This window comes from Gigantopelta aegis, chromosome 1, assembly GCF_016097555.1.
Source record: "Gigantopelta aegis isolate Gae_Host chromosome 1, Gae_host_genome, whole genome shotgun sequence".
In the NCBI taxonomy this organism is placed as follows: Eukaryota; Metazoa; Mollusca; class Gastropoda; order Neomphalida; family Peltospiridae; genus Gigantopelta; species Gigantopelta aegis.
This window is the reverse complement of record NC_054699.1, coordinates 22,059,917-22,073,536: the sequence shown is the minus strand read 5'-3', so window position 1 is coordinate 22,073,536 and position 13,620 is coordinate 22,059,917. Positions and strand designations below refer to the sequence as shown.

The following is a 13,620-nucleotide window of genomic DNA, read 5'->3' as shown; positions in this document are numbered from 1 at the left end:
CAAGATCAAATATTGGATGTTACATTACCTGGACTGCCAGTCATGAGTAAACTCAGAAGAAAAAACCCCAGTAACACAGATGTCTGCAACACAAAATAGATTTTTGCCTTCGAAATTCAGATCATCTGTCGACAAAAATTTAGTACAGATAATAACCAAGTAAATACCCTATAATGATAAAAATGCTGTATCAGATCAATTTTGCAACAGCAATAAAAAAAATTGCTGCAGCACTGCCAACTGCTGTCACAAAATGGCCTATTTTGCTTTATTATTTGTTATTTATTAATGCTTTTCTTTTTTTAGATGTTTGGAACTAACTCTCGGTTGACATTTCTCTCCTGGTATTATTACTGAGAGAGCAATAGATTGCTATTTTTAAAACGAAAGGTGACTGAATCGGCAATATCTGCCAGTATTTGGCTACTTGTAGTGGGCAGTCAACGTGTTAAGCCGTGAAATAGGAAAGATTGCGAATTTAGGGCTTCTAGAATTTTTCTTAAATCCACCAGCCATGGGATCAGTGATTTAAAAAATGTTCAAGCCAGGATTAAAAATTTACTAGCCCTACTTTATTTTAAGTTAATATAATTTTAATAAATAATAGTAATAATCAGACATATGTCACCTAAAGAGGGAGATAGAACTTAAAAACACTAACACTGTAAGTTGGAGTGGGTCAGGATATTCATATTTACAAAATAAGACTTAATTGCAACATTTGACAAAAAAAATTCAATAGCCATCGGGCATGGCAATAGTAATTTACTAGCCCGACACTGAATATCACTAGCCATGGGAGTGGGGCTACCATAATCTAGAAGCCCTGCGGATTACACAACATTAATTTCACCCTTGCATTGAGCACAGCAGTTGAATGTGAGGTTTTCAAAGTTCACTTCTGGATGGAAGCGGTCGATTCTGGAACATTCTGGTCCAAACAGTTTAAACGAAGATGACGCAGAACAAGGCACTGCGTCGGGGTTGATAGGTCTTGACACAAGCTAAACAAATAAAAAGTAGTTTAATTAATTTTTATTACCGTACAAAGTATGAATGAATGAATGAATGAATGCAGAGCTAACTCTGGGTCTGCAGAAAATTACGCCAACGTTTCTATCAAACTTCAAAAACTGCAGAAACTCCGTTATATTCTAACAAAATATCAAATATTTCATGAAATTATTTCGCCAAATTTAAATAAAATTTGTCAGTTGTTTTTTAAATTCGCAATTGGCAAATTTGCCGAGTGGCAAAGCTAGCCCTGAAATGTGATAAAAAGATGCATAAAATTTTCTATAAACCTATAGCCAAAGTTTTGTGATGGAATTACATCGCACAGACAAAGGATTCCCATATATATCTGCAATCAGGTAAACAAATGTAATGCATCAATAATGAAAGTAATTTTAAGGTGATGTTTGTTCCATGAAGATGCAGGGGCGGCACAGTGTAAAAAAAATAGTATTACGGCTCGTGGTTGCCAGACTCGCCTGTCAAATTATTTGTAAGGACATTTTCACAGATACAACAAATATAACCCACACGCGCGCACACACACAAAAGTGGTATGGCCATGGCTGTACCGTCTGTGCCGCCCCTGAGATGAAAGTTGTAAAGTTTTAAATTCCACATTCATCACACAACCAAGACGAACACTTTGCGGATGTTTTAAAGACGGTTACTGTTACTTTATTTATATGCCTATATCCAAAAGAAGTTCAGGCACGTCCATCCCACGTCCAGTCTCTGGCAAGGCCAGTGGCCGATCATAAGACAGAAGGTGTTTAATTAATAGGGACATTTTTGACTTTATACTAAAATGCAATGGCTGACTTCAGATGGCGTGTCCAAAAATGATGAATATGACAACTAATTCCTAATAATACAAATAAATGTCAATTTTTGACAGGCGGTCCAAATAAACAATTTTTTTATTCAAATATTTCTTTTTTATATTTTTAGCCCCAGGAAAATTAAGCGGGGAGGGTTTGGCCTTAAAACCACAAAAAGATTTTTAAGTTATTTATATGGGGGTAAAGATAGGAATGGGAGAGGAGGCGGCTAGATGCCCTCTCTTGCTAGCCTACCCCCACACACCCTACCACCCTCCAATGTCCACTGTTTATGGTAACCCCTCAATATTTTATTATTATTATTAAATATAAATTTTCCCCTTCTGAAATTGGAGTTAATGTCACCGGTCACCGATACTGGGGAGAGGGTGTTTGTGTGTCTGAAGAGCACAAAGTCATTCACTCAGGGGTAATGAAAAGGCAGATTCAGTTGCCAAGTCTACTTTGGATTTGCCTCATACTGATTTTAAATACAGTATTAACCACTTTATCTTTTCGACGTGGCAACATGATTGGGACAATGCAGTTGCAAACAAGCTTCATGCTATCAAGCCAGTCTTGGGAGAGTGGCAGTCCTCCTACAGGCAGTGCAGGAAGGATGAAATAGTCCTGTGTGGTGCTCTCGCATCAGTCATACATATTCAACCCATCATTTATCTTAAAGAAAGATCCTCCACCTCAATTTGAGCACTGTCAGTGTACCCTGACGGTGCGCCACATTTTGGTGGAGTGTAAGTATTTGAAAAAAACTCGAAAAGGTATATTTGGTCAGAGAAATGTGATGGAATCATTTCGATTTCATCCAGAACTTATTTTACAGTTTCTACATGATACTAACTTTTACTCTAAATTTTAATTTGATCTATCTGTGATATTTGCATTTTTGCACAGTTCTTTACACTGTGTTTTAATTTAACTGTTGAATTTTTATATTGATGTTGATCATCAGTTTAGTTTTTTGCATTTACCATAGTTTGACACCCAAAAGCCGATGTATTTTTTGTGCTGGGGTGTCATTATACATTCATTCATTCCCTTCTAAAATAAAAGATCTTATAATGATTGAATCGTTAAATTTAAAGGGGGGGTAAAGATGGTCCCATCAAAGACTTCAGTGTGGAGGATGGGGAGGGGTGGGGAGGCTAGTCGATCCTAGTTATCCTATGGCTAAACCGCTTAACCCTAATATCCCCTATTGCCAGTCTCCCCCCCCCCCCCCCCCCCACACACCCAGTCACCTTCTCAACCATTTCCGGCAATCCCTCAATATTCATTATAGTATTTTTTTTACATATAAATTTTTCCCTTCTAAAATAAAAGATCTTGCCTTATAGTTTTGATTCATTAGATTTAGTAGGGGTAAAGACAGTCCCATCAAAGACTACTTTGTGGAGGATGGGGAGAGGTGGGAGGGGGGAGGCTAAAAACACATTTTGTGACTGAAACTAAAAAAGGGAGGTAACTCACATCCTGAGCAAAGCGCTCCGCATGAGTCATCTCGCTGTCGCTGTCTATATCTATCACAGTTTGGAGGTTGAGTTGCCCAGGCAACAGCCGGAATCGAATTGCCTCGGCAAGCTGGTGTGCCTGTTTAGACAGATCGATCACGTTGGTGGAAGGCAGGTGTGAGGAGCGGTGAGTGTTCAGCGGATCAAAGGCACCTTTCACTTGTTGTAGAACTCTGCAAACAAATATAAACACCACTAGAGCACTTTGAAAAATTAATCATCGGCTATTAGATGTCAAACATTTGGTAATTTTGACACACAGTCTTAGAGGAAACCTGCTACATTTTTCCATTAGTAGCAAAGGATATTTTATATATACCATCCCACAGACAGGATAGTACATACCAGAGACGTATACCAGATATACCAATCGTGGTGTACTGGCTGGAACGAGAAAAAGCCCAATGGGCACACCAACAGGGATCGATCCCAGACCAACCAAACGAGCGCTTTACTACTGGGCTACACCCCACCCCTTAGGACCATTTGAAGGGAGTAATCTTCAACTTGTTTTGATTTTGCTCATGGTGAAGACTGTTTGGTGATTTAGCAAATGATAGCTTAAACCCTGTGCTTACTGGCCTAATCGGGAATAGAATGGAAGAGAAGAGAAGAGAAGAGAAGAGAAGAGAGAAGAGAAGAAGAGAAGAGAAGAGAAGAGAATAGGATGTTTAATGACACCCCAGCACGAAAAGTACATCGGCTATTGGGTGTCAAAACTAAGAAAGAAAAAACCCAAACCAAATGGGTCCACCAACGGGTATCGATCCCAGACTGACTGTGCATCACTGAGCAGTGCATTAATGAATAAGAGTTTAAAAGACATCAATTACCTGTAACATTCAAGTAGATGAGCACGAACTTCGTGTCTTTCCGTCAACAGCTGCTGCAGTGCATCCTGGGATTCCTGGTACTGCATGGCGTAAAATGCCCGCCCACTAGCTAGTTCCTCCACCATTACCCTAACAAAATAAAAATAATATTACATTTATTTCCATTTTAATAACTCTACAACACAAATGTGCACTTTCAGATCAAAGAAAAGGTAATTTCGTTTAACCACACCCCAGCATGTTTGTAGGCATCTATACTTACCAACCTACTCCCACCAATTTTTGCATTAAAAATATTGTACGATTTTAACAGAAAAGGGTGTCCTTTAATTACAGCAATACTTATGATAAGAAATAAGGCTTCTAGATTATGGTAGCCCTACAAGCATGGCTAGTGATATTCAATATGGGTCTAGTAAAATAACTATGATTGCATTGTCTGACAGCAAGAGAGAAAAAAAAACCCCGTCAAATGTTGCATTTAAGCAGCGTTTGAAATAAGCACTTATCCATTCGTCCTGACAAGTGATAATCTGCCAGGACAAGCAAAATATACCTCAGTGGTTGTCCAATGGATAAGTAAAAATTTTAAATGTTTCATTTTGAGTAATCAAAAACATTGTCTTTGCTCTTGATTTAAAACGTTTGTTTATTTTGTTAACAAAACCACTAGAGCACATTGATTTATTAATCATCAGTTATTGGATGTCAAACATTTGATAATTTTGATAAAACCAATAACTTATTTGGAAAAGTAAAAATATTGATGGACAAGCAGATTTGTAGATGTACTTGTCCATTTCTATTTCTATCTCTGTTTAAGTATATTTTGTAAATATGACTATCCTTCCACCCCTAAATCAAAAGGTTTTTAAGCTCTATCTTCCTCTTTAGGCGACATATCCAATTATTACCATTAGTAAAATTGTATAAAATTTACATAAAAGTAGAGGACAGTGAAGCTTGTTCAACATCCTATAATAATGTGTACAACCTGCTGGCTAGGAACTTGCTCCTCCACATGTCGGCCTGGATGGAGATCTTATCGAGATTCTCGTAGTCTTCTGTCACTTTCTTTGTAAATCCCCCCACTTCTTCAGACAGCTCCGCCTTATCCCTACAAGTACAGAAAACAAAGACATGGTGTTAGCTTGTGGGAGATTTTCAAAAAACATTATTCAATATTTGACTCTGCACTAACTAAACCAGTATTAGCAAGTGGCCGGATCTAGCCAAGACAGTAGTGTTCACCTGGGTCGTAAAAGGTTTGTTTTGTTTAACGACACCACTAGAGCACATTGATCATCGGCTACTGGATGTCAAACATTTGGTAATTTTTACTTATAGTCTCAGAGAAAAAACCCACTACATTTTTCCATTAGTAGCAGCTGCAAGGGATCTTTTATATGCAGCATCCCACAGACAGGATAGCACATACCACAGCCTTTGATATACCAATCGTGGTGCTCTGGCTGTAATGAGAAACAGCCCAATGGGCCCACCAACAGGGATCGATCCCAGACCGACCACACATCAAACGAGTGCTTTACCACTTGGCTACGACCCGCCCCACCTCAGTCATAGGATCGAACCTCTTCAATGGACTCATCGTTTGACCGAGGTTGTTTCCCTGTCCCAACCAGTGCCCCATGACTGGTATATCAAAGAAGGGCAAGCTCTGGCACTTGCCAAGTTCACCAACAGAGAATTTTTAAAACAACTGGTGAAATAGTTTTACGTATTAAGTTCTGTTATTTTGTTAGAAAATAACTGTGTTTCTAGAGAGTAGATCATTAGTAAATAATAATTAATGGGTTTAGTAGATAATTTGGCAAAATTTTCTGCTCACCCAGAGCTAACCCTGCAAAGGCTATAGTATAAAAAAAGAAGAAGAAAGAAATGTTTTATTTAACGATGCACTCAACACATTTTATTTACGCTTATATGGCGTCAGACATATGGTTACGGATCACACAGATTTTGAGAGGAAACCCACTGTCGCCACTACATGGGCTACTCTGCCGATGAGCAGCAAGGGATCTTTTATCTACGCTTCCCACAGGCAGGATAGCACAAACCATGGCCTTTGTTGAACCAGTTATGGATCACTGGTTGGTGCACTCATTCAGGGTTTGGAGTCGGTATCTGGATTAAAAATCCCATGCCTCGACTGGGATCCGAACCCAGTACCTACCAGTCTGTTGACCGATGGCCTAACCACGACGCCACCGAGGCCGGTACTATAGTATAAGAACATGCATATATGTTATATATAACAGATCCCTTGCTGCTAATGAATAAATGTAGTGGATTTCCTAGTTCTAAAAAGTTAAAAGATAATAAGTGCTGCCAGCCTAGGAAGGAATGAAAAAGAAGATAACGAAAAGAGGATAGTTAAAGTTTGTTATGTTTAATGACACTACTAGAGCACATTGATTAATTAAACATCAACTATTGGATGTCAAAAATTTGGTAATTCTAACATGTAGTCATCGAAAAAGGTTTGTTTTGTTTAACAACACCACTGGAGCACATCAATCAATTAATCATCGGCTACTGGATGTCAAACACATGGTAATTCTGACATGTAGTCATCAGAGGAAACCTGCTACATTTTTCCTAATGCAGCAAGGAACCTTTTACATGCACTTTCCCACAGACAGGAAAGCTCATACCATGGCCTTTGACCAATTTTGGTGCACTGGTTGGAATAATAAAAAAAATCAGTTGAATGGATCCACCGAGGTGGTTCGATCCTGCGACGCAAGCATCTCGAGCAAGCACTCAACCGAGCTAAATCCTGCCTCAAAAAAAAAAAGAAGAGAGAATACAGGGACTGAAAATAAGAATTGGGGGTGGGTCGTAGCTCAGTGGTACAATGCCTGCCTGATGTGCGATCGATCTAGGATCGATCCCCATCAGTGGGTCCATTGGGTTACTTCTAGTTCCAGCCAGTGCTCCACAACTGGTGTAACAAAAGCTGTGGTATGTGCTATCCTGTCTGTGGGATGGTGCATATAAAACATCCTTTGCCACTAGTCAAAAAGAGTAGCCCATGAAGTGGCGATAGCAGGTTTCCTCTCTCAATATTAGTGTGGTCCTTAATCATATGTCTGATGTCATATAACCGTAAATAAAATATGCTGACTGCATCGTTAAATAAAACATTTCCTTCCTTCCACTAAGAATTATGCAATAAACTGAGTACCTGACAAGTCTTTCAACTCTCGTCTCCAGCTCCTCGCCAACCGATGCTATCAGCAGTTTCTTCAACTCAGAATTCACCTGTCAACAAACAGCAAACATTTTTAAATACAAAGCAATCTCTAGTCCAAATATATATACATGTATGTGTTTAACAACAGCATGGTCCTACATTAAATAAGATACATCTCAGGGCTAGCTCTGGCACTCGCCAAGTTCACCAATTGTGAATTTCAAAAACTGGTGAATTTATTTTAATTTTGAGAAATAATTATCTGGAATAATTGATATTTGTTACAAAAATAACTGGGTTTATGCAATTTTTGAAGTGTAATTGATAATTTGGCAACATTTTCTGCTCGCCCAGACAATAAAGTTGTTTGTAAAATTTGTTTTTGTAAAGGCGGTGTATATATATATATATATATATATTATTTAAACTGGTGATTATATCAAATGTGCCCGGTCTGACTCATGGTCTGTCCAAATCTTTTTTTTTAACTTTTTTTTGGGGGGGGGGGGGGGGGGGGGGGGGGGGGGGGGGGGGGGGGGGGGGGGAAGAGTTGGGGGCGATCTGCCTTGGGGGCGAAACGTCATCAATTGCTTTTTCATACACAACGTGGCTTATTTCCTTTGATGTCCAGTGTGTAGACTGATCGTTGTGGTTTTTTGTGTGTGGAAAAAGGTGTGCATTTGGAAATAGCGGAGATAGGTGCTGGAAAATAAAGAGGGGTGCAGAAAAATAAAGGAGGGTGGAAAACATGAAAGGAGGGCGGGCCGCCCCATTTAAATGGAGCAGCAAAAACACTGTGACATATATAAATTTGCAACTGTTTGGTGAATGACCACCTAATTTATTATTTTTCAATATATGAACGGATATTTTTTTTTCACATTTCATTCTGCTACTTAAAAATATGTGGTCTGTCAGTGTCACAGAATGTGATAGTAGCAGGTCTTCATTGCTAAAGGCAAGCAGCATTACTTTTCGGCTTACATACACGACCCTATCCACGCATTTACCCATTAAGTGCCCAATGATGCAAAGTGGAGAGACTGAGTGTTTCTGTATTTACATGTACTATTTTACCTTTTCATTTTAATACTTTAATTATCATACTTAATTCTTTACATGTTGGTAATAGCTATCCTATTCTGAAACCACTCACCTACAATTATTACCAGGAAAACAATAGATTGTCTACATACATACCTTCAACTGAACAGTCAGTTGACTTTTCAGAGATTCATTTTCTTCCCTCAACTTCGATTCTTGATTACTATTTAATAAAAATGCTTGTTGAGTTTGCCACTGAGACGACGGACTTCCACCAGGACCGGAAGACTTGGCAGGTTCATACCTTGAGGAACTGGAAGATACTTGAATTGTGCGATGTTCAGAAAAACCACTTGAATTGTCTTTCTCTTTGGTAGAACGGCAGCTTACACACACTGGTTGTGTATCTATGGACACGGTACAAGACTGAGAGGTGTTTGACGACAAAATTTCTGTACGATGACCCATTACAGCCGAAGATATATTTGACTGTGGTTGAACAGTCTGACTAGAGCTTGAAGAAATCGGTTGTACGTTATTGACGCTGCTACAAACACTGATATTTTGTGTTCTGATTTCCTTCTCTTTCATATTTTTGGCATCTTTTTCATTCTTTAACCCATGGTCACTGTCATGCTTTTTGGAAACTTCAGTCGTTAAACCAGTTTCTTGTATTAAATTGGTTCGACATTTATCGGTCATTTCAGCTGGCGTTTTAGCAAGTTTTCGTCCCTGAAAGTCATACTTGGGAAGTGGGTATCTTAACAGCACTGTTTCTTGTCCACCAGGCACTTCTTTGTTCTGCATGTTCTTTATTGACTAGAATTACCTAAATTAATAATAAAAAATAAATAATAATAATAATACAAATTCTGTGGAATTAAATGTGTCGCCTACCATTAAACCTTTTTGGTGCAGTGTGATAAAACTATAAACAAAGGTTCATTGTAAGAAATAAATAGTCCTTCCCAACAGGGAACGGGAAGAGTTCCACCCGTTCCCACCACCAAATACAATTCTGGCTTAAGGCCGGCACAGACAAATGTTAGAAAACGCAGTGACGTGTGTTAAAAATCACTGTCCCGTCTAAAAATGCATGCTGCTCGAATGTGCCTACATGCATCGCATTGGCTTTTTACCAGCGATAGGTCAGGAATTTCTCTGCTATATATATATATATATATATTTATGTCATGTGACGTGTGTAATCATGTGGCATGTACAAAATGGCAGCAAACATTAAATTGAAAATAAATTGCAATGCCAAAAAAAAAAAGGTACCACATACCATGTCGCTGACTTTATTTGTCAAATGTAGGCTTACTGTACGAAAATTACATATACCAGTCATTTGTAATTTTTCGGCAATTTGCCCCATTGCCGCAGCCTTCAAAACTGCCACTATACTCAGATGAATTAACCTGGTACAGGCACGTTCTCTCCTGGTAGAGCTCTATCAACGTGTTTGTTTTCTAGAGTCCATTGTGTCGGTGGATGACGCCATTTTGAAACGCTTCGACAGACGATTGATTCATCTAACAAATCTCAATACAACGCAGAAGCAGATTGGCGCACACAGTGTGTTTTCAATCGGATCTGTCTGCGTTCAATATCAAACATGTTTATTTCTGAAAATGCATCGCGTTGTTAAAAAACGCAACGCAGGTTAGTCGCACATGGTGAATTTTTACTGCATTCATCCGATTTTTAACGCACATCGCTGCATTTTTTATCGCTCGTGTGCTCTAGCTTTTAGGGTTAGCAATAACAGGAGAGGGACGTGGCAGTCAGAGCTCTTTCCCAAGGAACATCATTCCATCCATTTCTTACTGTGGTATGTACTACAATTTATTTATTTCTGAACCGATTGTTTTCTAAATTGCATAAGTCACCGTTGATCAGTGTCATCCACTTCAGTACAATGTTTACAATATATATTAACTCAGTTTAATGCCACTGTATTTTGACAGAAAGCAAAGGAGGAATGGTCATGGCTATATCAAAGCTGATGGTGACATGATAGTTTGTCCGAACCTGCAATAATGTTAATTACAAATGTCAAATGCGGATGGAGGATCAGAAATATGTTTCCATCGAAAACACTCACACGTAATGTGACGTATCAGTCGTATGACACTCAACCATAGTTTTTTAAGCAGTTGTGTAAATAAATTAATATTTGGTCCAGTACCAGTTGGAAATAAACAAACAACTCGATATAACTGTAATATCTGGGAAAATGTAAGTTAAATAGCTTAATTACATCACAAAATCAAAACAAAACATGACAAACCTCAACAGGAAATTTGTGTTACACACACTTCCGGTGAAACTAATGACCGAAAACGCCCTAGAAAAGCAAATAACCAAAATTAACCGAACTGAAAAGATGCAAAGAACCGAATCGAAAAGAGAAAGTTATTTCAAAATGAAAAAAAAGAAAAGAAAGTAGTCTGATCTTATAAAATATTCCTAAAATTGTGAAAGAATCTAGACTTTTTGAGGTGTAGTCACGAGTCGTGGGATAGGTAGCTCGAGTGTCCTCTAGCCTGTGCAGGGCGCGCATTAAGTCAACACTTTCTTTCTACGTCCTTTCGGACCTCTAGCCCCGTCAGAAGGCCTCAGACCACAATTAATTTCGCTATATGTTTCTATATAGCCTTAGTGGCTATAACATTTTTCTTAATATCAGCAGGCCCGTGAAGTTGTGTATGTACCTTTGTCTGCATGGGGGACACATACCCTGAAAAGGACAACCCCTGTTGTCCAGCTCTTTCTCCCAGCATATTGGTTTAAACAGACACACCCTCTAAACCAGGCCGGAGTACACCCATTTTACACAAAAAGCACCACTTTTGCATGGGCCGGAATTACCACAAACAAGTCTTCAATGTCAACAAGTTACACATGTTTACAAACTGCATGCTATTCCCTGTCACTTCAGTCAAACAGTTGCCACTTCATAGCTGTCTGCCATGAAATAATCACAGTCAAACAGCAGACTACTTGCGCGGTCAAATTTTCAAATGGGAAGATAACTGTAATCTGAGGCCAGAAAGGAGGGTCACAAAATTCTAAAATGAGCAATATGAATGCGTTGCAGGCAAATGAGTCGATGTCTCAAAGGGACCAACATCTGTAGGGGGCTCGGTGGCATGTTCCACAATTTTTTTTTGAAATAAAGATGTTCAGAAACCCGTTTTCAAGGCATTTAAAAAAATAAAAAAAGAGAAGAAAACGTAATATGGGAATTTCAAACAAGCAGGGGTGGGGTGGGATGAGTGACGGAAACAAAGTGACCCCCCCCCCCCACACACACACACACCTCTCATTTGGATCCGTCAATGAACAGTATGCAGGCCTACTTCTAAACGGGACAACGAAATAACAGGAATCCTGTCAGAACCGGTCAAGTTTCATGGTCCCAAATTTTCTAAATCAAAACGCGACCCTCTATAATACCGGATCCTGTCCAAATCGGATAAATATTAGGTTCCCATCGTGATCCGTTTTATACAGGTTTCACTCAATCTGATTAAAATTAGCTCTACTGGGTCTACCATGTAATAGTGGAGCTAATTTTAATTAGATTGGGTTTCACTGTATATGGAACTTTGTAACAATCCAACTGAGGCCCAATAGACTACATGTACATGTAAATAACCCATGCGAAAAAAATAAAATAATAATAACATGTTAAATGCAAGCTAGGTTAATAAGCGGAGCTGTTGTACCTGCAAATTGAGATTTTGTTCATTTTAAATTGCATTTTCTTCTCTTTTTTTTTAACATGACGCATCACTAACTAAAAGTATGCTCAATGCTATACTCTATTTTAATCAGGTACACCCATATTTGTTTTCCATCTTTTTGGTGAAAATGTACTGGTTGGCCTACATACTTTTCATCGTTAAGCTGTGCTCATGCCACCAGTGGGGAAGGATGTGCTATCGTTTCGCGAACACCTGACGTCATCAGTGTTTTAACAGTATTTCACGAGTGCGTGATATCACCACTATCAATTGACCTCTGTCTTGTGTTGATTTTGACTTGTCAAACTAGTCTTGGAGTAACAGTCTTCAGACAGACACATGGTTTACATAAGTAGGACTTATAGACTTGAGAAGTGGCAGTCCTCCTATACTATGGACAGTGGAGCGACACGTAGCCCAGTGGTAAAGCGCTCACTTGATGCGCGGTCAGTTTGTGATCGATCCCCGTCGGTGGACCCATTGGACTATTTCGCGCTCCATCCAGTGCACCATGACTGGTACATCAAAGGTCGTGGTATGTGCTATCCTGATTGTGGGATGGTGCATATAAAAGATCCCTTGCTGCCAATCAAAAAGAGTAGCCCATGAAGTGGCTACAGCAGGTTTCCTCTCTCATTATCCGCGTGGTCCTTAACCATAACCATATGTCCGATGCCATATAACTGTAAATAAAATGTGTTGAGTGTGTCGTTAAATAAAAAAAATCCTTCCTTCATTCCTTCCTAATAGATGGCGATTCACGTACGGGAGCAATCACAGCATGGTCAGAAACCCCTTCGATTCGACATTATGCACGTTTTGGAATATAACTGTTTTGTTGTTCAAATTTCATCAGTTATGACCAGGGACTCCTAATACAACTGTGAGATTGGCCAATCGTACAAGTATTTATTCGCTTTAAGACTTGAGAAGTGGCAGTCCTCCTATAGATAGCGATTCACGGGAATAATTACCACCTTGTCAAAACGCCCTTCGACTCCACATTGTAAATTGTGTACATTTTGGAATATAACAGTTTTGTTGTTCAGATTTGGTCAATTATGACCTGGGACTCTACTACAACCGCGAGGTTGACCAATTGCACAAATATATATTCATCCGTGGCTTTCTCATGGATTCCTGTCATGGACGGAAAGGTTGGTGCGACCCAAAACTTGCGCCCATGGCAGGCGTGTGCTACAATAGCTGGTTCTGAACATGCACGTATAACTTTATACCTACCTCTAATGGATTCCGCCTTGAACACACAAACTGATCTAGGTCTAAACTACAACAGCTTGCTCAGTTTGGCGTAGGCAGAATTTTATATTATGGGTGGTGGGGGAGGGGGGTGGTGGCGGTTACTCACACTGTTAGTCGTGTTACATGGTGACAAGTAAATACAGGTGG

The 13,620-nt window shown here is 39.3% G+C and overlaps 1 protein-coding gene across 2 annotated transcripts; it reads right to left on the bottom strand.

The window, feature by feature from the left end:
* Positions 1–766: 766 nt before the first annotated feature.
* LOC121366702 (golgin-45-like) lies at positions 767–10,803 on the bottom strand. Of its 2 annotated transcripts, none has more exons than XM_041491110.1 (7): positions 10,752–10,803; positions 8,615–9,287; positions 7,406–7,482; positions 5,192–5,314; positions 4,198–4,326; positions 3,324–3,537; positions 767–1,004 (listed from the first exon to the last, which is right to left on the bottom strand). In XM_041491110.1, exons 2-7 carry the CDS (start codon positions 9,263–9,265, stop codon positions 834–836), a joined length of 1,365 nt encoding a protein of 454 aa, XP_041347044.1. In that variant the 5' UTR covers positions 9,266–9,287; positions 10,752–10,803; the 3' UTR covers positions 767–833. The 2 variants fall into 2 exon arrangements, with proteins under 2 accessions (XP_041347044.1, XP_041347002.1); XM_041491068.1 differs by lacking the exon at positions 10,752–10,803 and adding an exon at positions 10,566–10,681.
* Between the last annotated feature and the right edge of the window lie 2,817 nt (positions 10,804–13,620).

What these genes read in the sequence shown, in the direction of transcription:
- LOC121366702 (XM_041491110.1), bottom strand. Translation starts at nt 9,265, where the DNA reads ATGCAGAACAAAGAAGTGCCTGGTGGACAAGAAACAGTGCTGTTAAGA. An exon ending in AACTGACTGTTCAGTTGAAG is followed by an intron (nt 7,483 to 8,614) that starts GTATGTATGTAG and finishes GTTTGTTGACAG; the next exon opens with GTGAATTCTGAGTTGAAGAA. An exon ending in AGCAAGTTCCTAGCCAGCAG is followed by an intron (nt 4,327 to 5,191) that starts GTTGTACACATT and finishes TTATTTTGTTAG; the next exon opens with GGTAATGGTGGAGGAACTAG.